The 26,090-nt window shown below is 43.1% G+C and overlaps 1 protein-coding gene across 15 annotated transcripts in view; it reads left to right on the plus strand.

Annotated features, from left to right (window-relative positions):
- Positions 1-26,090, plus strand: part of TRIP12 (thyroid hormone receptor interactor 12) — a 103,611-nt gene that overhangs the window by 37,591 nt on the left and 39,930 nt on the right. For 12 of the 15 annotated variants that reach the window (XM_063442289.1, XM_063442286.1, XM_063442292.1 and 9 more), the window contains 3 exons: positions 5,826-5,972; positions 12,805-12,936; positions 21,306-22,093. In XM_063442289.1, coding sequence (XP_063298359.1) covers positions 5,875-5,972; positions 12,805-12,936; positions 21,306-22,093 — 1,018 coding nt within the window. In that variant the 5' untranslated portion in view covers positions 5,826-5,874. The remainder of the gene's footprint in view (positions 1-5,825; positions 5,973-12,804; positions 12,937-21,305; positions 22,094-26,090) is intronic. The other 3 variants (XM_063442298.1, XM_063442300.1, XM_063442301.1) reach the window with 1 other exon arrangement.

Raw genomic sequence — 26,090 nt, forward strand, 5'->3', positions numbered from 1 at the left:
TTAACTGGAACGATTGACCCTTGAGGCGGTGTTTTGCCAATAGGATGGTGCAAAGCCGATTAAAGGATTCAGGGGTTAGTGTGGGCGGTTTCGTGAGGGTGCATTTTGTTGTGGGTCTCGCTCGAGCTGCCATCTTGCTTGGGCTCTGGCAGGCTTGGTTAGCCGTTGGTCTATCCGTTTGAGGAAGTCGAGTGGTGGGGATATCCCCCGCCGGTCCAGAGGGGGGGGGGCCGCGGGGCAGCGTCCGCTTCTTGCTTACAGGTGGGGTCCGTGCAGGGGGATCGGCCGCTTCCCCCATGCCGCAGGCCCCATTTCTGTGTAGGCCGCATGGCCGGTTCAGGCTTTTGCTTTGCTTGTCGTTGCTGAAAAGACATCAAACTGTTCCTTGTGTTGTGCTGCATCCCTCTATGGGCTCCGTGTGCTGCTTGCATTATGTGGTTGTATAAAAACCTTGTTTTTATGCCCGTTGGTGCAGGAGCTCACAGAGAGCACGTCCGGCCATCTTGGCTGTCAGGCCCCGCCCCCATATATATATTTTTTAAATGTATTAAACATTTTTATAAAGGAAAAGGGTGCACCTTTTTTGGTGTACCTTTCCTGCTTGGTTGCTGTATTTTTATTTTATCTTTATACACGTTACATAGCTGAAAAGAGACTAATAGTTTCCTATTTGTATATAATGCCTGTGTAGCCTTGACAGTCTTTGGACCTGGTGCCCAAAAGCTCTGCATAGCATACATTTGTAGGTGTCTTGTTTGGTGTTCCTCCACCCCCACTCCCCTCCCCATATTTTAAGTAATCAGGCCAATTTTATAATTTATGGGGGAGTGCATTGTTTCTTTAAATGAAAACTCTCTAATCACAAAACCAGTGTTATTCAGTTGGTCTTCATGTATAGATCAATTCCTGTGCCTTCTACCTGTTCAATTCTCCGCCATTTAGGAGTTAAATCACTTTATGTATCCCTAGCCACACACCCCTTGGCTGACAGCATTGACTTGCTGCACACTTCCTAAAAAAAATTAGCCAACTTTTTTTTTTTTTAAACTTCCCTTATTCCACCATGTGTTTAATTTAGAAGTTATCTTTTAATAGCCTGCATGTTTGATTAAAGGTTAGTTTGCAGGACACACTGTGCTGGATATGATTAGAAAATTAAAAAAACAAAATCATGCATACTGTGTGTCACAGCCAGGGGAAATGTGGCTAGGGCTGCATAAAATGAAAAACAAAGTTCAGATAAATGACATCAAATTCATAAATGTTTCAGGTGATGTGTAGTTCACGGTTTACCCAAATGTTATTGCCATGAAATCCCCATATGTAGAAAATGCTTATGAAGATTGTAAAAAAGTTTCCACGGGGAACTCGTCATTTACACCATTAACTACACCTTAAAAATCACCTAGAACTTTTAGCAAATGACCTCATAATCCATATCAGGCAAAGCAAAACTGTTGGAATTTGAGGTAGAGAAACCAAAACATTGTTCTATGTCTCCTCTCATCTTTATTCTATCTTTTTGACTGCTTGGCGCAAGAAGCGGAGCTTAGACTAATGGCTAAGATGGAGGCACCTCGTTGTAGGACAAAGGTGTTGTCTTTCAAACTTTGTATTACGAAGGCGTGAAAAATATAAAATAAAATTTTCCATTGGAGTATAAGAATTTATTTTAAAAACTACTTGGTAGATCATTGCAACAATGAAAACGCATATGTATTGATTGCTATATTTATTTATTTACTTTGGGGTATATCTAAATAGTTTGCAAACACTACAGATCTCTTGTATGAATCCTTTGCAAACCCTCTACTTCTTACCCCGTCCAGACTTTCTGTGGTTGTCCAATCACAGACTTCCCAATACCGTTCAATGAGAAGTCTTTGCAAAGCAGGTGCTCTGAGCAATTGCTGGCTGACTAGTTTAGCTCCCCTAAAAGTGCCACTTACTCTTGACACCGTGCACGTGAGTAAGATAAATTTAGTTGTTTAGAGTGTTGTTTTTGGGTATAGAGATAAGTAAACGTAATATTAAAAATAACCTGGGATGTGACCGTTCCCCCTTTAAAGAATGTTTGCATGTAATTTACATTTTTTTTGTTTTGTTTTTTTTCTGGGCAATATCCATCCCAATGTGTAATTTCTTCTGCTTGGTGGTAAGCTGATCTACCAGCAAATGTTAATGCAAACAGATCACATGGTCTACTTGAATATCAGGCATTGGAAAGTATTGTACCCAGTACAAAAGTGTAAATTGTCTATAGTTTATACTCTGTCTACTGGAGTCAGTACTAGAACAATGGTCATGCATGCTGATGTAGCTAGAGGTCTGTGTTTTTGCTGTTGGATCCTTAACAGTGCGATATATATTTATATAGAAATCTATCTCAAGTCCTAGGTATAATGCTGAAGGATCCTGTCCCACATTAAAGGAAGGGGAGAGGGTTTTTTATTTTTTTAATTCTTTATTTTAATAGTGCATATGATATACATGTAGGCCTGTAACGCCACAACAGCTGGTGCAGGCTAGTTCGAAACAGAGATAAACAGTTGTATGGCATAGTAACATTGCACATATTTATATAAATATATATTAAGACAGGAGTGTAGATATAAGTTGTAACTAACGATGCTATGATGGGTCATGCTAGTGTTGCCAGGGGTCATGTAAAGCCCTATAAAGTTCAAGGCTGCACTTTGCTAAATGTATGGTACATGTGTATATTCGTGTTAAAGTAAGAAGGGTAATCTGCATTTCGTCCAACTGTTTAGGCTGGGAAAAGAGTTGTCTGGAGAGAGACAAAGCTGCATGCGATAAGTGGGTGGTTATACTGACCGGTTATGTGAGGGGTGTGCGTGTCTAATTAGTAGCATTGCAAGCTAATGCCTGTGAGCTAGGTACCTCAGTGCCAGTACATCAAGCCATGGAGCCAGCGACATGCCAGGACTTGGGTGACAGCAGTGCGCATGTCGCTTGCAGATTGTGGTCGGGACAGGTGTAGGCAGTGTGCTGGTTACCTATTGGGTAGCATGCTGTAAAGGCTAAACAGTGCTGAGTTGGTATTGCTCGGGGGCATGGCTCGGCAAGTATGGGGGAGCTCCAGTTGCCATACCGGCGGGATTGAACTATATACATGGTGATCACAGGTATCTGAATTGCTCTCGGGGTTCCCTGCTCGCTATCGTGTGTAAGGAGGTGGGTGTTGCGGGGAACCTAATACGGCTGTGTTAAACATGGAGTGCTCGGTCGCGAGCGGAAGAACTAGTCCATGGGTTCAGATGTGGGGGCCCATGTGGCGGCCTCCACCTAGGTGTCAGCTGAGGTCCTCCGAGGCACAAATGGGGCTGTATTTGCTGGGTCCCAGGTATGCGTTCCGACCTTGCCAGGTCCTCCGTGTTTGAGGGAGTCTCGTGGGAGACCCAGTCTCTAGGATAGTCTCTGCTCCAGCGAGATCCTGGATTGAGTAGAAGGTGTCGTTCTTCTGGATTACCAACTTGTGATTATACTTCCAGCGGTATGGAATACTGTTTGCTCGCAATAGCTCCGTGAGTGGCTGCATTGTTTTCCTCCAGGCGAGGGTGCTCCCCGACAGATCGGCATAGAACGTGAGTGAAGAGCCTTCAAAGCTGTATGGGGAGATTCCTCTGATTGCGCCCATCACCGCTGCTTTGTCTTGCCCACTTCTGAACTTTACAATCAGGTCCCTTGGTGCTGTTGTGGGTGCTTTGGTCGGCCTTGGGATCCGAAACAGACCCTCGGTTGTGATTGACTTCGCTTGTTTTGGGGTGAGTAGTGCGCCAAGTAATCGTCTTAGAAAATGCGGCAGCTCTGCTTCGGGAACTGCCTCTGCCACCCCTCTGATCTTGAGGTTTTTACTGCACCTGGAGTCTCCGAGCATTGCGAACTTCTGCTCCATGGTGGTTTGTCGCAGTTGGAGCTCGTTCATGTCTTGCTGCAGGCGGGTAAGTTGGGCCTTGGAGTTGCGGGAGTCGGCTTCCAGTATACCTGTGCGTGTTGTCAGGCCCTGTAGGTCCTTGCGGAATGTGGCCATGTCCGCGTGGATATGCCTCCGGAGGCCTGCCAGCATCTCCCTCATGTCGGCTTTTGTCACCGGTGCAGAGTCCGTGCAGGAGGCTGCGGGTGGTTGCGGTGTTGGTGGTTCTTGTGGGGCTGGTGAGTGGTGGTCCTCGGGTTCTGGGGCTAGATCGTCTGAAAAATCAGAACTCTCTCCCATATAGGAGGCCATTTTGGGCAGTGAGCCGCCATGTGCCTGCCGCCACATATCTCCGATACTCGTCCCCACTCTCGGCTTGCCTGCCTTCTGTTTCTTAGTTTTTCTGCCCATATTACTTGGGGCTGTCGAAGGATCCGGTTGGGGTAACTGAAGTTGGGGTAAAAATTGTGTGTGTATCTCTAACAATAGCTTTTGTCACTCGGAGCTCTGCCGACATGCGACCGCTCAGTTCGATAGCTTGACTCCGCCCCCGGGAGGTTTTTTTTTCTTTCTTTTTTTTCCTTCAAAGGAAATAGATTGTTATATTTAATGAATTATATGACGTATTAATGAAAAATATTAAAACATCTTTAATGATGTTTCTGCACAGACTGGGTATTTTGCCTTTCTAAAGTTTATAGATTACTGGAATTGGCAATGTTTGGCACAAGTACAAGAATCTGTTAAGGAGATTCATTTTAATACTAGCAGTCCTACTTAACCGAGCAAATTGTTAACCCCACTTTGCAAAGTCGAGTGTAGTTTGCGTAAATAAGTCATAATAAATAGGCTACTTTTTGTCAAGCCATTGTTTAGAAGCAAGACTTTTCTTTGGGCTCTACATAGCAACATTTTTGGTTTTATAGCAGAGTAACATTTTATGTTTAGGCTATATAAAAAAAAATTCCCAGAAACAATTTGAAATAAGTAATATTAGATGTTAACCCCTGCTGCCCTAATTGTCCCACAAATGTGTATTTTGTTTCCCCAAACCCCCTTTTCATCTATTATTTAATCATCTATCTCTGTGTCAGCCATCTTAATTGTCCTCATCCTGGCAGTGATGCTGCCTCTCTGCCTTTTCCTGCCCTTTCTTCTCCACACAGGTCAGATCTTGTGCATACTTACTGTGTGCATGTCTGGAAAGTAAGATTATACTAGGCATGCGTAGATACAAGAGACTCACGATCTGTGACCTCAAGGAACACAATGGAAAGCTAAGCATTATGTTGTTTTTTTTTTTGTTTGTTTTTTTTTAAAGGCAAATTTAGTAAGCTTGACTTAAGCTCCACCTTTTTGTCATGTTTTGTTAAAGTGAATAGAATGCAGACAAATAAAAGGGGAATCAAATGAGGTGACAGAGCTACTTTTTATTAGTGGTGTGTGTCCAAAGGAAAATGAAAGGTGGATTCCAGTATTCTAATCGGTGATGGTTGGATATGCTATGTACACACTAATCTTGATTTGGGATTTTTTTTTTTTTTTTTTTTTGGATAAACACAAAAATGGTGGTTGTTGTATGTATGGTCTTGTTTAAGGACATCATTTTCGTTGCTCTATTATTTCGCTTACATTTAAAATCACAAAATTAAACCAGTGCTGATCTGTTTGGGATCTATATACTATTCTGATCTAAGGTTACTACTAGAATGACTTGGAGTGGGAGAACAGTTGTGGAATGGCTTGCAGAATGTGTTAGGAGGGATAGGCTACTTTTTGTTAAGCCATTGTTTAGAAGCAAGACTTTTGTTTGGGCTCTACATAGCAACATTTTAGGTTTTATAGCAGAGTAACATTTTATGTCTGAATTATTTTTTTCTTCTTTTTACAGTGAATGGTAGTATCTAGAAAGGGTATGTCCCTTCAGGAGAGAGGTGCCAATGTCCAGCCGGCTTAATAACAATCCAGGGGGGTCACTGCGACGTTCACAGAGGAACACTGCTGGGGCCCAGCCGCAAGAGGACACCACTGGAGGAAGGTGAGACATCCGTTTGCTCACTAAGATTCTCTTCCAAGTAGTGAGACCAACAACAACGAAGTTTACCTAACTTGTCTGAATGTTCTATAGACAAAAATTAGAAGTCTACACCTGTCAAGCTCACTGTCTGACCCTAAATTCCACTTCGTAGTTCAAAATACAGTGTAAAACAACAAACATTTAGATATTATTAATAATAATAACGCGACTCCATAAACACTATGCCCTATTGTAGTTCTTATAGTGTAATGAAGACATCGAGCAGTTGCAAAATTTAATAGTTTTTTTTCTAATTTTAAAGGGACACTACAGTCACCCAGAACACTTCAGCTCAATTAAGTGGTCTGGGTGGCAGGTCCCTCAGGTTTTAACCCTTCCGATGCAAACATAGCAGTTTCAGAGAAAACAGCCACTAGAGGCGCATATGCGATGCTGGATGCGAGTTTCGCATCCATCGCACAGAGCGTCCATAGGAAAGCATTGAGAAATGCTTTCCTATGGACTCTTTGAATGCGCGTGCGGCACTTGCGCATTACGCTCCACTAGGGAGCGGACGTCGGACGGGGAGGAGAGGTCACTGGCGCTGGAATAAGGTAAGCTGCTGAAGGAGTTTTAACCCCTTCAGCGCCACGGGAGGGGGAACCTGAGGGTGGGGGTCACACTCAGGGCACTATAGTGTCAGGAAAACCGCTTTGTTTTCCTGACACTAGTGATCCTTTAATAAATTCTCGTCAACCAATCTGCACCCCTCCTTTTATCATTATGAAGAATTGTATCTATCAATAGAGACCATTTTCTACTTCGGAATCTTATATTATTTGACAATTTTTTTTAATGGTAATAGAAGCTGTAGTTGGATTTAAAAAAAAATATATATATTTATCTACATAAAATTTTACACTAAATTTCATTTACTATTTATATAGTTTATAGATTAGATGTTGTAGTTAAAACCATCTCATTTTGGTATATAGCAACTGATCTTATCCCATAAGGAATATGTTGTTTGAACAATTGGGATAATCTGATGACAGCTGCAATATGGCTGCTTTCTGTTTATACACAGACTGTTTCACAGTTGTGTGACCCAATCTGTTCTTTTTCTTTAGGAGCGCTATGGACGCACATGCAGTGTGTGGACTAGCAATGTCACAGCCTTCCTTATCGTGCATGAGCTGCACACACAATTGGGAAATAATTGATACACGCAACCCATAACATAAGTATTCCAGGCTGCCTGATAAACATCCATTGTGATTTTACTTTTAGCAGAAAGTGCTTTTTATGATAGTTGCCACTACATTCTGAATGGACTCTGAGTGCTGTAAACACCATACACTAATACATAGTGCTTATGGCATTTGGACTGACCCATTAAGGCATTATATGCTTCACAAATTTGTTTGGAATATAGGAGCCAGTTAAAGTTAAAAGCCGGTCATTTTCAACGAGAGTGCAATTCTTTAAGGGACACTATAGTCACCAGAACCACTACAGCTTGATGTAGTTGTTCTGGTGTCTTTAGCCTGTCCTTGCAGGCGTTTCAGTGTAAACATTGCCTTTTCCGCAAAAAGGCAGAGTTTACATTGCTGCTTAGTAACACCTCTAGTGACAGTCACTCAGATGGCCACGAGAGTCCTGGGTCACTGCTGCACCACGTGCAGCACCCAGGTTGTGTTTCCAAGCTCTGCATGGAGGCGCTGAATGTTCCTCATAGAGATTGATTAAAGGGACACTCCAGGCACCCAGACCACTTCTGCTCACTGGAGTGGTCTGGGTGCCAACTCCCACTACCCTTAACCCTGCAAGTGTAATTATTGCAGTTTTTCATAAACTGCAATATTTACATTGCAGGGTTAACTCCACCTCTAGTGGCTGTCTATTAGACAGCCACTAGAGGTCACTTCCTGGGTTCTAGCACAGGTTTCCTGTGCTAGAGCGTCGCTGGACGTCCTCACGCTGTGTGAGGACCTCCAGCGTCGCTCAAAACCCCATAGGAAAGCATTGAAATGATTTTTCAATGCTTTCCTATGGGGAGACGTAATGCGCATGCGCGGAATTTCCGCGCATGCGCATTAGGTCTCCTCGGCCGGTGAGCGAGATTAGTCTCGCCCACCGGCCGACGTAATCACTAGGAGGAGCGTCGCGGAGGCGGAGACAGCGGCGAGGGACATCGCCGCTGTCCCAGGTAAGTCACTGAAGGGGTTTTCACCCCTTCAGTAACCAGGGATTGGTGGATGGGAGGGAGAGGGACCCTCCAGTGCCAGAAAAACGGATCGTTTTTCTGGCACTGGAGTTTCCCTTTAATGTAACGCATCTCTATAAGGAGATGCAGATTGGTACATTTGCTGCACATGCACAAAATCCTCCCTAAGGGAAAGCATTGGCTTGGCTGAGATCATAAAGATTGATCAGCTCAGCCATGGCAAAACTGGCACGGCGTGGGAAAATGGGAAGAAAGGTGAGTAAAAACACCTTCCCCATGCGATCTGAGGGGCAGGTACCTAAACACACGCACACACTCTGACAGGCTCTCACACACTCTTACGCTGACAACAAGCTTGTACGCACACTCTCTGACAGGCTCTCACACACACATTTTTGTTTTAATTGAAACCCACTCCGCCTCCCTACCTTTGGGAGAGCTGAGTGGGTCTTTCCTGGGGTCCAGTTGGGGCTGCTCTCTTGCTGTGTGCAAAGGAGCAGTACTCTGCCTGTCGCTCCTTTCTGCTCCCTCGCGCTCTGTGATGATGCCGGGGCTGGAATGACGTCAAATTCCGGCTCCTGACATCATTAGACAGCGCGAGGGAGCAGCTACAGAGTACTGCTCCCTCGCGCACTGCCTATAATGTTCCTCTGGCCGCGTCAAATATTCCCCATGACGGCCGCTGTCAAAGCTCCCTCCCACACTAGAGAGCTGTGGGGGCGCAAGGGAGGGTTGGGGGGAGGGCGCTATAGTGCCTGGAATACAGCTTTGCATTCCTGGCACTTATAGTATCGCTCTAAATTAGCAGTGAACTCTACCATGACTAGTAAGCGACTTATCCAGTTGTTATGTATCCTGTAACTGATGGTGTTTAGTTTATCCCGTGAATTCCTACACAGCAGGGATTCTGAACAGTTGTTGTTCATTTATAAGCTTTTTACTGTGGGGAGAAAAAAAAGACAAAATTATAATATTGAAGAAAGAGTGAAAACATCAGAGGCTGGGAAGGAGGTACAGAGGGGCTGGACATGTGGTAAAAACAAATAAAAAATGAAAAGCACATCGTAAATAACTGTACCTACTCTTCATAATGCAGACATCCTTCAGGAAATAGCACTGCTTAACTAAAACATCATTCTTCTCTGTCCTTCAGTTTTATGTTGGCATTGATAATTTATACTGTCTTGGTTATCTGTCATATAAAAGGCAATTATTATTTTTGGAACTAGTGAACAAGGATCAAAAATTCCAATGCATTTCTAAAACTTGTACTTATTGCGTGTCCGGTATTTCGCTTAAACAAGATGTGCATTTTTATTTTTGGGCATTAGTTGATTATTTCATCTGCACTTTCTACCTTTGCCTGTCAATTGTCCGTCTTGCTTAAAGTTGTTCAATTGTCTCTTCAAAATGTACTTGTAAAAATACTAATTGCGTTGCAACATTGCTGACTGTTGGGTTTCATCAAATTTTGCATAGTCAATTTCCTGGAGGGCTTGGACCTTTCTACTTGTATCTATATGCTGGTGACCTCTCTACATATAGTGTCAAAAGATTTACTTGGTTAATTATACGTATATGTCCTGCTCTTTATAGTGGGATGAACAGTGTGCATCTTACAATGCTTATAACAGCATGGGGTTGAGCTGTGTACTGTGGCACATGCATACCGCTATATTGGCATAAATGTAGGTTTGCCCCACCCTCTCACCCCCAAGAAATGGGAACTGAAAAAAGTTAACTATCTATACAAATTCTGGATATAATGAAGTATAGCAGACAAAGCATTATGTTGTGTTTTACGTTTGTTCATTCCTCTCTAAGATTCTATTGAATTTTAGAATTAATTTGATGATAGAGGTGACGATTTAAAGGATAGGATTGTTGAACATCTAAAATCAGATGGATTTCAAAGTCAGAGGCCACATGCTTTTATTTAAGGGAGATCATTCCAAACTTATCTTATTGATTTTTTTTTTTTTGGTTGGGTAACTAAAATAGATCGGGTGGTGCAGTAGACATTGCTTAACTAGATTTCAGTAAGGCTTTTGACACTATTGCGCATAGAAGGCTTCTCAATAAACTGCTATCTTTAAATTTGGACTCCAATATTGTAGTCAATGGAGTATATTCGAAGCATGGGCTTGTCACCAGTGGGGTACCTCAGGGATCTGTACTCGGACCCATTCTCTTTAATATTTTTATTAGTGATATTGTAGAAGGTCTTGATGGTAAGGTATGTCTTTTTGCTTATGATACTAAGATATGTAACAGGGTTGATGTTGCAGGAGGGATAAGCCAAATGACAAATGATTTAGGTAAACTGGAAAAATGGTCAGTTGTGGCAGCTGCAAGATGATGCATCTTGGACGTAAAAACCCAAGGGTAGAGTACAAAATATTTGAGAGATTCCTAACATCGACATCTGAGGGAAGGTATTTAGAGGTAACTATTTCTGATGACTTAAAGGTAGATAGAGCAGCCCCCGGGTAATCATGACGAAAACAGTGATTTTTAATATAAACAGACTCATTACCCGGACTGGGAGCTGCCCCCGCCCCCTCCCCCCGCTAGTAGACCAGAGCTCAATGGGGCGCAAACAAAAAATTGAAGATGGAGAAACCTACGTACGAACTAACAATTGGAGACGTGGAAGCAAGCGCATGGCGCCGCTGGGCCCAAGATGGTAATGCTCTCGGGCGGCTGCTCCGATTTCTCTGATCGCTCTCGGAGGACACGGAGGGTTTTCTGCCTGCTCCGGCTTCAGCGCCGAAGGCCTCAACAGGTCTGGATGCCTTCCCGGTGACTACCGCGGTCCTGAAAGCACTCCTAGCATACCTGCAGAAAAATATACTAGCAGACGTTACAGCGATCCGCAGTGATCCGCAGTGATCTGCGGGGTCTAACAAGGCGCATCGAAGCTCTAGAGAGTACTGCTAACTCAAGCACCCAGCAGATAGCTGTGCTCCAGCAGGAATTGAGGCAGCAAAATCTGTCGCATGAATGCTTCCTCGCGGATCAAAACACCTGGCAGCGAAATAACCTTAAAATCAGGGGAGTCTCAGAGGAAGTCCGAGAGGTTGAACTACCACGCTGTCTGAGACACTTGCTATCTGCCCTGCTGACACCCTGACAGGCCAAAGCACTTACCTTGGATGGAGTCTTTCGGGTCCCCAAACCTGCCAAGGCACCGGCTGAGACCTCCTGGGACCTAATCACCGTCCAAAATGGGAGAGACAAAGCGGCGGTCCTCACAGCCCTGAAGGGGAACTTTCCTTTCCACTTCGAGAATATGTCGCTGACGTTCTATGCAGATCTATAAAGCAACACTCTGGCCTGGAGAAGGTCACTGACCACTCACATCCATACTTCAAAAGCATGAAATCTGATACAGCTGGCGCCTCTCCCGTTCACTCGTAGTGCAGAAAGGAAACACTGCATCTCATACAAGATCTCCAGAGTTCAGCGGCACTACTGAAAGATCTGGGTCTACCCCAGGACTCGCTTAGCCAGCCAGAGAATCACATGGCACCTAAAGCACCCCATACCGGGGACCCTGCCAGAAGTGCCCCGTTTATTTGGCGAAGGGGCACTCTGGACTCATACGTGGCTGTCACCATCTGAATGGGAACTCACACAGCCCATTGTTTTAATTGTTTAGTTTGACTTAAGTTAACATTCTGTTTACCTTACATTACAACACAAACGACTTGAAGGACCTCAAGGTCTCAAGCCCTCCTAACTGACCCAGAGCTGACAGCTCGCTTTAACTACCTACCGCCCCAAAGTAAAACAGGCCTAACAAAGGCTGCGAGTTGATCTTGATGGGAACACATGCCAATCCACTAGCTGGGAGTTTGGCTCCTACTTACCTTCTCACCAAGCTCTTTCCTTTTAGTGCAGAAGCCTATTAGATGCATATCGCCGAATCTTCTTATGCCTGTGGACTGCTATTCCTATCTGCCCAGGCAATAAAAGGCTCAAAACCCACCAACTAAGGGTAAGGTCCGCTTGCCTCTCTATTCTGTAATCCACAGGCTTGCTGCATACAGACACTAGCTTGTGACAGAATAATTTGTTCTCACGTCTGCAGTGTTATTGTTGGAATTATTAGTTATAAAAATCCTGTGCGGTCACAGCCATGCTATTGTCTTGACATGTTGACCTAACGGTGCTTGTTCATGCCGTCCTGGCTGCGCAATCTTATTTGTTATACCTTGCACAAAAAAAATAAAGAATTAAAAAATAAAATATCAGAAAGCATTACATTACGGAGAGGGTAGTGGATGCATGGAATAGCCTTCCAGCTGAAGAGGTAGAGGTTAACACAGTAAAGGAGTTTAAGCATGCGTGGGATAGGCATAAGGCTATCCTAACTATAAGATAAGGCCAGAGACTAATGAAAGTATTTAGAAAATTGGGCAGACTAAATAGGCCAAATGGTTCTTATCTGCCGTCACATTCTATGTATAATAGCAGTGTTCCCCATTTTTCTTTACCTTTATGTAGCTGTGAAAATCGCAAACTGTATGCCTGCCAGTAGTTTGAAAAGGGATATGTTATAGAAATATATATAACTGTTTTTTTTGTTGTTTTTTCTGACACGGTTCTCTCTTGGTTTTTCAGCAACAGGTCCCAGTTAGAGCAGGCAGAACATAAGGCCCATAGCCTTCCTCAGAGCAGAAAATCTCTTTCTAAGACCCCCAAAGTGCAGTCTAAAACAGCTTCTGGCCAGTCCAGAGGATACAGCTCTAAAAGGTAATTTTGTTAACAGATTTTTTTTACTTTCTGGTTATATATATATATATATATATAGTTATTATTTCAATCTGTATCCTACATGCCAGCCCAAATCTACTTGTTGCTCGGCTCAAAGCTGTTTCTTAATGACTGATGGGGTTTTATGAAATAGCACAAATAAGTCTGTGAAAAATTGCATGCATATCTTCAAATGATTGTTATTAAATAAAATAAAAAATTAACCATGTATGCAATTTCAGGTTTAATTTTACATACTGCATTTAAAAAATCACTATATTTTTTTTGCTTAAGAGGAAAGTTCTGTTTTGCTTATCCTGTGACACATTACACGTCACATTATTTTTTTTATTTATTATTTTTTTTTTTACATGGCCCTCTCTATAATGTTTGCAAATGGGTTATTTGGTAAACCAAGATTTCACTGTATACTTTGCACCTTTTGTGCAATGACTGCAAAACCTACACAGAGTTAATGACTAGTTTCATCTTGGGTAGGTATACTTGTAATTTGCAGATTGTGCTGATACAGATGATTATTGCTTTTTTGTTCATAAGATTGCTATTGCAAACAGCCATCTTTATTCATTGGGAGGAATATATCCCATAATGTTCGGAGTTGTGGAATGTTAAAATGGTCATTTAAGGCCTGGTGACAGCATGTTGGCATGGCTATAAAGGCACAAAAGTTCATGAAAAATGTAGGCATAACTTTGAATGTATTTGTTAGCAGTTTGGCTTGCAAAATATATAGATCATATCTTGCCTGTACAGTGGCATAAGACCATAGTGTGCAACCTATCATGACCGGTTTATCTTAACTTAAAATAATTACTAAGCAATGATTATATCACTTGAAGGAACACTCTAACACTATTAATCATATTATAGTGTTGGTGTAATTTTCAGCATCTAGATTCAGGGCCCATCCTTTAGAAGCATGGGGGGAAAAATATTTTATCCAGACCATCCTGATCTTGTCACTAAAGCTGCTTCATCCATATTAACGATCTTTTTCCAATCAGAGATTTCAGGGGACCTGCAGCACATGTGCACATTCTCATAGAAAAGCATTATTACAATGCTTCTCTGAGACCACTTTTCCAATGGCTTAATGAGGAATAAATACCTCTAGCACTAGTGACTTGTTCTTACAAATGTAAACATTGCCGTTTCTAAGAAGGGACAGGTTCACTAAACCAAAACCACTACATTAGAATGTAATGCTTTTAGTGCTTAAAGTGTCATTTTAAAGCTATTCAATATTTTCAAAGGGACACTATAGTCACCAAAACAACTTTAGCTTAATGAAGCAGTTTGGGTGTGTAGATCATGCCCCTGCAGTCTCACTGCTCAATTCTCTGCCATTTAGGAGTTTAATCACTTTATGAACCCTAGCCACACATCCCTCATGTGACTTGCACAGCCTTCCTAAACACTTCCTGTAAAGAGTCATCTAAAGTGTATCCTTCCTTTATTGCAAGTTCTGTTAAATTTAGATTTTCTTATCCCCTGCTATGTTAATAACTTGCTAGACCCTGCAAGAGCATCCTGTATGTGATTAAAGTTCAATTTAGAGATTGAGATACTTATTTAAGGTAAATTACATCTGTTTGAAAGTGAAACCAGTTTTTTTCTGTCATATGGTGGCAGTCACATATGGGTTTTGCTCCTCCCTGTGGACAAGACTTTTAACAAGCTTATTAAAAAGGATCCTCCCCCTTTGGGTATAAAGGCTCAGACCGCAAAACCTACCCCAGTCTTCTTTCTTGTCCCGATAGGGATGGACAGGACTTCGTCGTTTGGTGAGACACACAGGTTGCTGTCTGGGGGATCCGGTCCGAGAGCTGCCCGGGTGGTAAGCTGAGTGGCCCATGCTCCGTTTTCTTAATCGTTACGGAGCATACTGAGGTCTGTAATTTATGCCGAGAAAGTTTCCGGCAAATACTTCCGGGAGGCGGAGCTCGCTCTGAGCAAGCGCACAGCGGTGGAACGCACGCCCGGGTGGTGTTTGCGTTCCACCTAAGCTTCCGGGTGCGCAAAGACACATGCGCAAACGGAAGCTTAAAGAGATATTGCAAAAAAAAAAAACGCGAAAATTTGAATTTAAAAGCTGTGCTAGTACCCACTGACAGCATGATGCAGATCAGAAGAGGTACGCCGTGTCACCTGCCCCCCCACACGGCTCAGAGGTATTTTGAGGTAAGATTTACAGAAAATAGATCTTTACTTTGAAATACTTGCTGAAGGAGAAAATACCTTCTAAGGAGTATCCGTTTAATTTTTACAGATATGTCTAGTCCACCTGAGATGGATAAAGAGAAACTAACTCCCACGCCTAGAAAGGCTACGGTGAAGTCCAAACATATTGTTTGCAGCGAATGTGCAACTCCCCTCCCAGACGGGTCTAGGAAGAAAATATGCAGTCTGTGTACTGCAAACTCGTTGGAAAGAGAGAAGCAAAAGGATATGCAATCTTTCCTATCCTGGTTCCAGGAGAGTTGTCCCAGACCTTGGACACGATTAAGGATTCTAAGAGGGTAGAAGCCCCCAGTCAACGAAAGATCAATAAAAGAAAAAGAGATTCCTCATCTGGATCATCTTCAGGGGAATGTTCTTCTTCTGTCGAATCAGAGGATTCAGGTTCCTCATCCAGTGAACCAGTGGGTTTTCCATCAGAGGCAATCCGTAAATTTGTTAAAGAAGTGAATCTGACCATCCTACCTCAGGGAGCAGAAAATCCTAAGAGAGGTTTTTTTGTACAACAGAGCCTAGTTGATTCTATTTTTAGGGAATGGAAAAACCCGGAAAAACGTGCCTTTATTTCCAGACACTTCAAGGACATCTTTAAGCTGGCTAGCGACGTTATGTGGGAAGATCTCCCAAAAGTTGATGTTCAGGTGGCACAGATTGCCAAGAGAACCACGATCCCTATTGGAGAAACTGCAGCATTAAAAAATCCCATGGATAAGAGAGCCGAAACCTCGTGTAGGCGAGCTTATCAGACAGCCGGTTTCCAATGTAAAGCCCTTCTGGCAGGGGCAGCAGCAGCCAGAGCGAATGAAGTTTGGCTAAATCTAGTACAAGAAAATTTTTCATCTGGCCAGGTTGTTGATCTTAGTCACATGTTTCAGAACATGCATTTAGCGAATGAATTCCTTTTGGATATGTCAGTAGAAGTGATGAAATTGGCCTCCAGGATCATGGGTTTGACTTCGGTGGCAAGACGTGCCCTATGGTTGAGGTCTTGGTCGGCAGATACGGCGTCCAAGGCAGTCCTTTGTGAACTTCCTCTGAAAAAAGCTAAATTGTTCGGCGCTCCCTTAGAGGAAATCATACGTCAGATGTCTGAAACCAAGAAGGCACTTCCTCAGGATCGAAAATTTTCCTGGAGAGCAGGCTACAGGAATGATCAATCCAGGGGTAGACGACCCTTTCAGGAAAGACCACACTATTTTCAGAGAAAGGAAAAGAACCGAAAATTTGAGCAGAGTAACGAAGTCAAGAGAAGCTTCAGAGACAAAGGGAAGCGTTTTTGACGCCAGAGGTGTAGGAGGACGACTCCAATATTTTTTACCGACTTGGGAACAGACCACAAAGGATCCTTGGGTTCTAAAGATTATCCGAAAGGGACACAGGATTGTTTTTCTGGAAAAGCCAAGATCAAGGTTTCTACTATCATCCTACCAGTCCAGAAAGAAATCTCGAGCTCTAGATTGTCAGACCAGGCTGCTTCTTCACAAAAGGGTAATAGAAAGAGTGCCACAGAAACAGGAATTTCGAGGAGTCTATTCAAGACTGTTTCTCGTTCCAAAACCGGACCACTCATTTCGGCCCATTCTGGATCTGAAGAGGATAAATCAGTTTATCCCTTATCACAGATTCCGTATGGAATCAATCGCATCAATTTTTCCCCTATTACAAAACGGAGACGTTATGGTAAAAATCGACTTAAAGGATGCCTATCTACATGTTCCGATAGCCACTACTTCAAGGAAATATCTAAGATTTGCAATAAGAAGAAGTAGTCACACCGTTCATTTCCAGTTCAGGGCTCTACCTTTTGGTCTGTCCTCCGCTCCAAGGATCTTTACCAAAATCCTTTATCCTCTAACTGCTCATTTAAGGGAAAAGGGTGTTTCAATTGTCCCATATTTAGACGACTGGCTTCTGGTGGCACATACCGAAGGTCAACTGCACGAGGATCTGCGGATCACTATAAAGTTTCTTCAGGACCATGGTTGGATTTTGAATCTAAAAAAATCAGTTTGCATTCCAACAAGAGTAATAGAGTTTCTCGGGTTCAAGATCGATTCAACCACCATGTCAATTTTTCTGCCCAGACGGAAGAGAATAAAGATCCGAAGATCGATTTCCAACCTCCAGAGAATGAAAAGTTGTTCATTCAGAGAGGCCATGAGTGTGTTAGGGCTTCTTACGGCCACTTTTCCCGCAGTCAAATGGGCAAGATCAAAGGTCAGACCTTTACAGTGGAACATCCTGACGTCTTGGTCAAAGAAGGAGGAAGATCTAGACGAAAGATTCCTACTGTCCCCTCAGGTGAAAACACAGCTAGATTGGTGGATAACCTCAGAGTGCCTGTTAAAGGGCTTGTCCTTTCTACCAAAGGTCTGGCTGATAGTCACCACAGACGCTTCAAACTCAGGTTGGGGAGCCCACTTGGGCTCCACCATGTTCCAAGGAAAATGGTCTTCCAAAGAAGCAGAGGAATCCACAAATTTCAAAGAATTGTTGGCGGTTCTTTATGCTCTTCATCACCTCAGACCTTGGTTACTTAAAAGAGCGGTCAAGATACAGTCAGACAATTGTACGGTAGTCTCTTATATCAATCGACAGGGAGGAACCAGAGCGAGAAGGCTTTACAGTCTTTGTACAGCCGTTATGGAATGGGCGCAGAGAAATCTGGAAGACATTGCGGCGGTCTACATAAGAGGCAGCGACAATGTTATAGCCGACGATTTGAGCAGGGGAAAGTGGGACCAAAAGGAATGGTCTCTAAACCCGGACGTATTCAGAATCCTAACTGGGAAATTCGACGTACCAGAAGTAGATTTAATGGCAAGAAGATCAAACAAGAAGGTTTACCACTTCGCCTCCCTATTCAGAACGGATCAACCCAGTTGGATAGACGCTCTATCAATAAGGTGGGATTTTCAGCTGGCTTACATCTTCCCACCTCTGCCCCTGATCCCAAAGGTTCTCCTCAAGATACGAACGGACAGGGCAAGGATATTGGCAATAATCCCTTATTGGCCAAACAGAGTCTGGTTTGCCGCCCTAAAAGAGATGACCATCAGCTATTGGGAACTTCCCATGTCAGCTCATCTCATTGTGAACAGGAACCTACCCTTGAAAGTACTAGAGATGTTCAGATTGACGGCTTGGCTACTGCAAGGCTGATCCTTCGAAACAAGGGATTGCAGGATGAGAGAATAGCTGTCTTACTCCGCGCCACTAGAGTATCGACTTCTAGGATATACTTTAGAATTTGGTCCAAGTTTCTGCACTGGTGTAGGGATCACCGGTTCCCGATCTTACAACCATCAATTGATAACATTCTTCAGTTTTTGCAAGAGGGCTTTGACGCTGGCCTGGGAGTCTCAACTCTCAAGGTCCAAATATCAGCTTTGAATTTTTTTCTTCTAAAGGATCTGGCAGCAAATGTTTTTGTCAGAAGGTTTTTTAGGTCTATCAGCCTCAGGAGGCCTCCTAAACGATCAGTGTTTACATCATGGGACTTAGCCCTAGTCCTTCAAGCCCTTAGTGCTACCCCGTTTGAACCTTTGGAGGAAGTTCCTTTAAAAATGTTATCTCTTAAGGTTTTGTTTTTGGTGGCCATCACCTCAGCCAAAAGAGTGGGAGAACTTCACGCCCTATCCTCCTCAGACGAATTCACTATTTTCCATGAGGACAAGGTGGTTCTTTACCTGAGACCATCTTTTCTTCCTAAGGTTTTATCTTCAAAGAATGTGAATCAACCTATTATTTTACCTTCTTTTTTTAGTGCGCCCTCATCCCTTCAAGAACACAGATGGCAAAAGTTGGACGTAAGAAGAGCGTTACGTATATATTTAAACAGAACAAAGGAATTCAGAGTGTCGGATCACCTGTTTGTTAATTTTCAGGGTCACTTAAAGGGTAAGGTATCTTCCCGTGGTACTTTATCTCGTTGGCTTATTCAGGCTATCGATTTGGCATATTCTTCCTCAGGTCTTCAGTCGCCTGCTGCAATCAAGGCCCATTCTACTCGAGCTATGGCTACCTCATGGGCAGAAAGAGCACTTGCATCTCCAGAAATCATTTGCAAGGCAGCATGCTGGTCATCTTACAACACCTTTATCAAGCACTACCGGTTAGACATTTTCTCTGCCTCTGAAGCTGCCTTTGGGCGTAAGGTGTTACAAGCCGTCGTGGCATAGGTCCCGCCCAGAGGGATTCTTGCTATATCCCATATGTGACTGCCACCATATGACAGAAAAAACAGAAATTTTTACTTACCGTAAATTCTTTTTTTCTTAATATGGTGGCAGTATTATAACCCTCCCTCTTTATTAAAATAATTTTGCATTGGATATTGGATTTGTCTGGTTTCTTTACTTGTCACGTACTGGGGTAGGTTTTGCGGTCTGAGCCTTTATACCCAAAGGGGGAGGATCCTTTTTAATAAGCTTGTTAAAAGTCTTGTCCACAGGGAGGAGCAAAACCCATATGTGACTGCCACCATATTAAGAAAAAAAGAATTTACGGTAAGTAAAAATTTCTGTTTTTTTTTCCCATGCAGGCTGTCAATCATAGCCAGGGCAGGTTTGACAAGGGCTGCATAAACAGAAACAAAGTGATTTAACTCCTAAATGGCAGTGAAACTTTTGAGGCATGATCTATACTCTAAAACTGCTTTATTAAGCTAAAATTGTTTAGGTGACTATAGTGTTCTTTTAAGAGCTGCTATGATCTTTCTTGCCTACTTACCAGTCTTCTATAGGTGTGTTGTGTTTTTCTGAAGTGATGTATTTCTGTAAAATGGGGGATGGGGCTTTTATTTTTACAATTTGTTTAAAAAAATAATTTTTTTGTGTCCCCCCTGGCCAGGGAGGGGGCTATGGCATTCCCTGGTGGTCCAGTGGCGTGTACTTAGCAGTGGGGGCCCACAACAAGCGATTACTTGCCTTCCCGTCAGCTCCCTGTGTGACGCGCGGAGCTTTGCCATGGTCACCCGTGGCAACGCTCTGACGGCCGCGGGACTCGTGAGATTTACACAGGGAGCTGCTGGGAAGGTATGTAACAGCTTGCTGCGGGCCCCCCAGGACCGGCCGGGCTTGTAATGGGGCCGGCGGTCCTGTTCTGTATTATTGGCAATATCAGTATCTTCATTGGCCGATACCGATATTGCCGAAAATGCCGAATATCAGCCGATAATATCGGTAAAACCGATAATCGGTCGATCCCTATTCTTAATGAACTCCCCTACACACATACCCTGGTAATATGAGACATATGGGTATGTGTTTCCCTTTACTGTAACACCAACCCTCTAGACCAGTGGCTCCCCAACCAGTTCTCATACGGAAAAACACAAATTCTGGATAGTTGGTGGACTGTTTTATTCCAATGGAGATACTGACAAAACCTGGACTGGCTGATGGGTCTTGAGGAATGATTTGGGAAACACTGCTTTAATTACCTTGCAGGGTTAACCTCACCTTTAGTGGCTGTCTACTAAACAGCCACTAGAGGGCACTTCCGTGTCTATAGCACAGGTTTTCGCTGTGTGAGGACCTCCAGCGTTGCTCAGTTCCCCATAGGAAAGCATTGAAAGCATTTTCAATGCTTTCCTATGGAGAGCTCTAATGCACGTGCACGGCATTGCTGCGCATGCGAATTAGGTCTTGGCGGGCGGGATCAGTCTCGCCCTCCGGTTGACGTAATGACTGGGAGGAGCGGCGGCCACCCGAAACCATCGCCGAGGGACATCGGCGGAGGTCTCGGGTAAGTGACCTGAAGGAGTTTTCACTCCTTCATCAACTGGGGATTGGGAGGTGGGAGAGGGGACCTGCAGTGCCAGGAAAACAGATTGTTTTCATGGCACTGGAGTGTCCCTTTAAGTATTAAATTGGAAACGCTTGTTTTGAAAGTCACTGTCCAGCTCCTAAAACATCTTTAAAGATGCCATGTAGCTTTTTAGTTTGTCCAGATTATTCTGTACCATCTATATAAAAGATCGCTAATTACATTTTTAGATTTAACCTTGCTCCACTCATGTGGAATATGTGTGTTAATAAGTTGTGTATTTCTAACTTTTTTTTTTTTTTTTAAATCTTCCTTTTCCCCTTCCCCCACCTACTCTTCAGGGGTTGTAGCTCTTCTTCTGTTGTATTACCACAATCAGAGGATCCTGATCGGACAAACACGTCAGAAAGTGAAAGGCCTAAGAAAGAAAACTTGCGTGGTGTGAAACGTAGTGCTAGCCCTGATTATAGCCGGACCAACTCCCCCAGCTCTGCTAAGAAATCCAAAGCACTTCAGCACACTGAGCCCTCTGGAGGGACAAAGCGACCAAATAAACTCAAGAAAAGACAAGCCACCCAGGAGCAACCTACTCCACTCACATCATTGCCGTCTACAAGCAAAGCCCACGGCAGGAAGGGTGGAGCCCCCGGCACCTCCCCGCTCCACAAGAGAAAAAGGACGGATAGCTCGTCTTGTGTGACTATCAGTAGCGCGGCCGTTTTATCGACCGGTGCAGAAGACAGACCTCCAAAACCCTCCAAGCTGGCTTCAAAATCGGCCACCTCAGCCAAAGCTGGGTGTAGCACCATTACAGATTCTTCTTCTTCTGCCTCCACCTCTTCTTCCTCTTCCTCCGCTGTTGCCTCTGTCTCTTCTGCTGCAGGTGCCCGTGTGAAACAAGGAAAGGATCAGAATAAAGCCAGACGCTCTCGCTCTGCTTCTAGCCCAAGCCCCAGGAGAAGTAGCCGGGAGAAGGAGCAGGCAAAAGCCAGCAGCTCCTCCAAGTTTGATTGGGCAGCTCGTTTCAGCCCTAAAGTCAGCTTCCCAAAAACAAAACTATCCCTTCCTGGGTCTTCCAAAGCTGAGACCTCAAAACCTGGACCTTCAGGATTACAGGCTAAGCTCGCAAGTAAGTTAAATGCAAAAAACACTCCTTCAAATAACCTAGCCATAAAGGGGATTTTAAGCACCATAACCACTACAGCTGAAAGGTTGACAAAATAAAAGCACGCAGTCCAGCCTCTTATTCAAAAAATGCAGCCATTTTAATTGTGTTCTCTCCAAAGATGTCAACCCTTCAGTGCCAGTGGTTGGCTGCAAGCAATGGCCTTGCGTGCACAAAGCCTATAATTGCTGTGTAACGTTTGATAGTTAATGGGAATGAAACTTCTATATTATGAGTAACAAGCAAAGGATTGGGCTTTGGGTATCCTGAAGACCATATTTTTGTTAAACTGCTCAAATAGTATGAGCGTCAGGTTGTGATATAATGACATCAATAAAGTGACCAAGGCATATGAAGGCCTGTGTGCTCTCCTATTGCCAAAAATACACCTACACAAAATGTGTGCAGATGGCCCATGTAACCTTCTGCCTGACTTAACACATGTGCAGGAATCAGACTTTGGGATCTGCGGCCTGCGTGCATGCACACTAATGTGTTGTGTGCAGATGGCCTCGTTTGTCTGTGTAACAAACTGTTACGTTTTCTCACCTAGGCACACAATGTTATGGAAAACGTAGATGACTTAGCACAAAAGTAATGGCCAACTTTTTATTTGCCGTAAGAGTGTGGTTCATCTTTAAATTGTTTTAGGGGACATGTACTAGAATGAGGAGATGTGGCTGTTCCACTTTAGGAATATTTTATTGAGCTAAGTAATGCTACAGGGGTGTGTTTCTGTTTTTTGGGGGATTTTTTTGGCCACTTTGTGGCACATCTATGTTCAGGGCACACAGTCATCTTTTTTAAGAAATGCTGTATGAATACATGCTTGCTCTAGCATTCCTTGAATAGTACTGTCAGGGCCCATGCACATCAGGGATTCATTTAGATGTCTGTGTCAAATCCATTGGACATTTTTAAATTGCTCTTAGCCTGTATAAATTCTCATAGAATCATTAACAAAACACTGGATTTTGTCCAGATGGACAAATTACAGTGAAAACAACAGAATGCCGACCGCAGTAACAATTCTCATTATTATTTCTGGCATTTATATAGTGCCAACATATTCCGCAGTGCATATTCTAAAAGGGGGAAATCTAACAATAAATAAGTCAAACACAAAATGTGTCAGGAACAGTAGTTTGAGGGCACTCTCATATTTACTAAAGCCAAATACGGTTGGAATTCGGTCAGCCAGAGTGAATCTGCAGCAATCGAATGGAAGCATTCAGTGTTCAGATTAAAATATGTGCTTTCACTGTCCTTTAAAAAGTATAAGAATTGGAAAACTCACAAAGCACCAATTTTGGAACTGAATTCATCCAGCATGCAGATAACCAAATTATCATTCACTTTCATCCAAACTAACAATTTTAGGTACTGTAATTATGTGGTGGCATGTCAGTGCTTCCCAGCCTTCACATTAAATAGTTTAAAATAAATAAGTCTTATAGGGCTCAGTAAGACACCCATACTACACTAATGAAGGTTTAACTCTTCCCTATGCATCTTCCTACCAAGTGGCAGGTGCGGGCTTGCCTACTAAATGTCTACCATTAGGAGCCTGCCCAGCCTTTAGAAATTCCCCAATGGGTAAAATAACAGGAGGGGTATAGTGTTCCCCCACCTGGCCTTTTCAAAATAAGCAAGGAGAGGAGTCCCATCCTCCCCCACTTGCAGCAGGTGGGGGCCCTAAATATAATATTCAGTAGAAGCACCTAAGGTTCTCCGACACAGTCAAGAGATATGCCTCTTGTAAGTGTAAGGACTACTTATTGTAGCTTCACCTTTTGTCAAGCATAGGGGATATACTACTGCCATAAAGTCTCTTTTCTTCTCAGCTGGCACTTGTGACAACTGTAGGGAGAAAGGCACGATCTATGGAGGATCCCACGTTCTTACAGGATCCTCCATATACCTCCGTGTTGTAATTTGTGTGTGAGATGTTTTGACAGGAGCTGAAGAGTACCTGCTTGAAGACCATGGCATCAGCTGTGAGGGGCAGGTTTATGTAAGTAAATCGCACCTTCCCCAGCACCCTGCAGCCACCTGACCGCCGTGGATCTCTTTTTAATTTAGAGCCGCTTTAATGAAAATACTGAGATTACCATATTTTTCGCTCCATAAGACGCACTTTTTTCCCCCCTCAAAAGTGAGGGGAAATGTCTGTGCGTCTTATGGAGCGAATGTGAAACTTTACTTACTTGTCTTGAAGCGTGGGCCGGCTTTACAGCGCGCACCACGGTACTGGAACGTCAATTTCAGGTACCGGTTTCCGGCGGGACTGAAAGGAAGTGCGCCCTCAGTGTGCACACTTCCTTTCAGTCCCGCCGGAAACCGGAACCTGAAATTGAAGCTCCAGTACCGCGGTGTGTGCTGTGAAGCCGGCCCACGCCACAAGATAGGTAAGTAATTGGGGGACACTATGGGACGAGGGGAGTGGGTGGTAAGGAACACTATGAGACCGTTTGTTCAGAATATTTTTTTTTTCTGGGTTTCCTCCTCTAAAAACTAGGTGCGTCTTATGGTGTGGTGCGTCTTATGGTGCGAAAAATACGGTACTTTGATCCATAAAAAGACATGGTTTATATAGTGAGGAAAGAAGAGGGTTAGCTCTTTAAAACAGAACAAGGCAGCAACTTTAAAAAGGGAATCCCTCAAAACCCTTAAAGCACAATAGGTAAAATAAAAGAAAAGGCTGCGCCAGACAAATCAATAAAAGTAGAGATAATATAAATAAAATAGTCCAAATAAGAGAAGTCCAAATAAAATAAAGTAAAAGTCAGTCTTAGCCGGATGAATCTTGTTTAAATAAGATGTTCTACAATGGTGGTATCCTCGTAGTCCTTCCTCAGGTAAATCCAATAATATGAAAAGATAAAACAGATATCCAAAATAGTGTAATATGTTCTCTAAAATATAATATATAAAAAGAGAATGATATAGCACTCACATTTGATAGAGCTATTACCAGCTCTAGTGTAGAAAGCGTACAGCGGTATTAATCCCCGCTTATGGGATACAATGCGATTTCCTATTCTTCAGGGGTAAGTGCCACTCTAAGAGAAGATAAAAAACTAATAGTGTTCTCTGTATAAAAGCAGTAGGAAAATAAAATAAATGAAATGGTACTCACAAAGGTGGAGCAGGCTGACTGCTCCTTGATGACAGCGTAGGTGGAAAAATCCCCACCAAGGATTACTTGGAGTCCAGAAGTATAAAATGCCAGGTGATGAAGTGTATATAAAGATTCTTGGCACAAGCAAAATAGTGACCAAAAAAATCTTTAATATATAAAATGTACAATTAAATGTCCATAAATGCGTTTCGCCTATAATGGCTTTATCAATATGGAATAAAAAAATTCCAAATTGATAAAGCCTTTATAGGCGAAACGCGTTTATGGACATTTAATCTTTGGACCTCATGATAATCTCTCATGATCCACTCTTGAATGGAGCTTAAATAGAAGTTTAGTTCTGCATTAGTTAAAGGGACACTATAGTCACCCAGACCACTTCATCTCATCGAAATGTTCTGAGTGCAATGCCCCTGTCACTTTTAGCCCTGCTATATAAATCATTTTTTATTTTTTTGCGAAACTGCAATAGTTACCTTGCAGGACACAGCCTTCCTCCAGTGGCTGTCAGACACTGCATGAGGACATCCAACTTCAGTAAAATCCCCATAGGAAAGCAATGCTTTCCTATGGGTTTGGCCTGAAGCTCTCGCCGTGCATGGGAAAATGTTGGGGGAAGCGGAGTGATGACCCAGCGCCAAGGGACATCTGGTGAGTAAATATCCCTTTAAATGTTAACTGTTAAAAAATGTAAATCTCTTAAGTTTGGGGAAAAAAAAACAAAAAAACCTGAGAGGTGATATAACATTATACAAATATATTCGGGCCCAGTACAAACCATTATCTGGAAATCTATTCATAAACAGGGCTATACATAGG

This window comes from Pelobates fuscus, chromosome 2 (genome assembly GCF_036172605.1).
Source record: "Pelobates fuscus isolate aPelFus1 chromosome 2, aPelFus1.pri, whole genome shotgun sequence".
Lineage (NCBI taxonomy): Eukaryota > Metazoa > Chordata > Amphibia > Anura > Pelobatidae > Pelobates > Pelobates fuscus.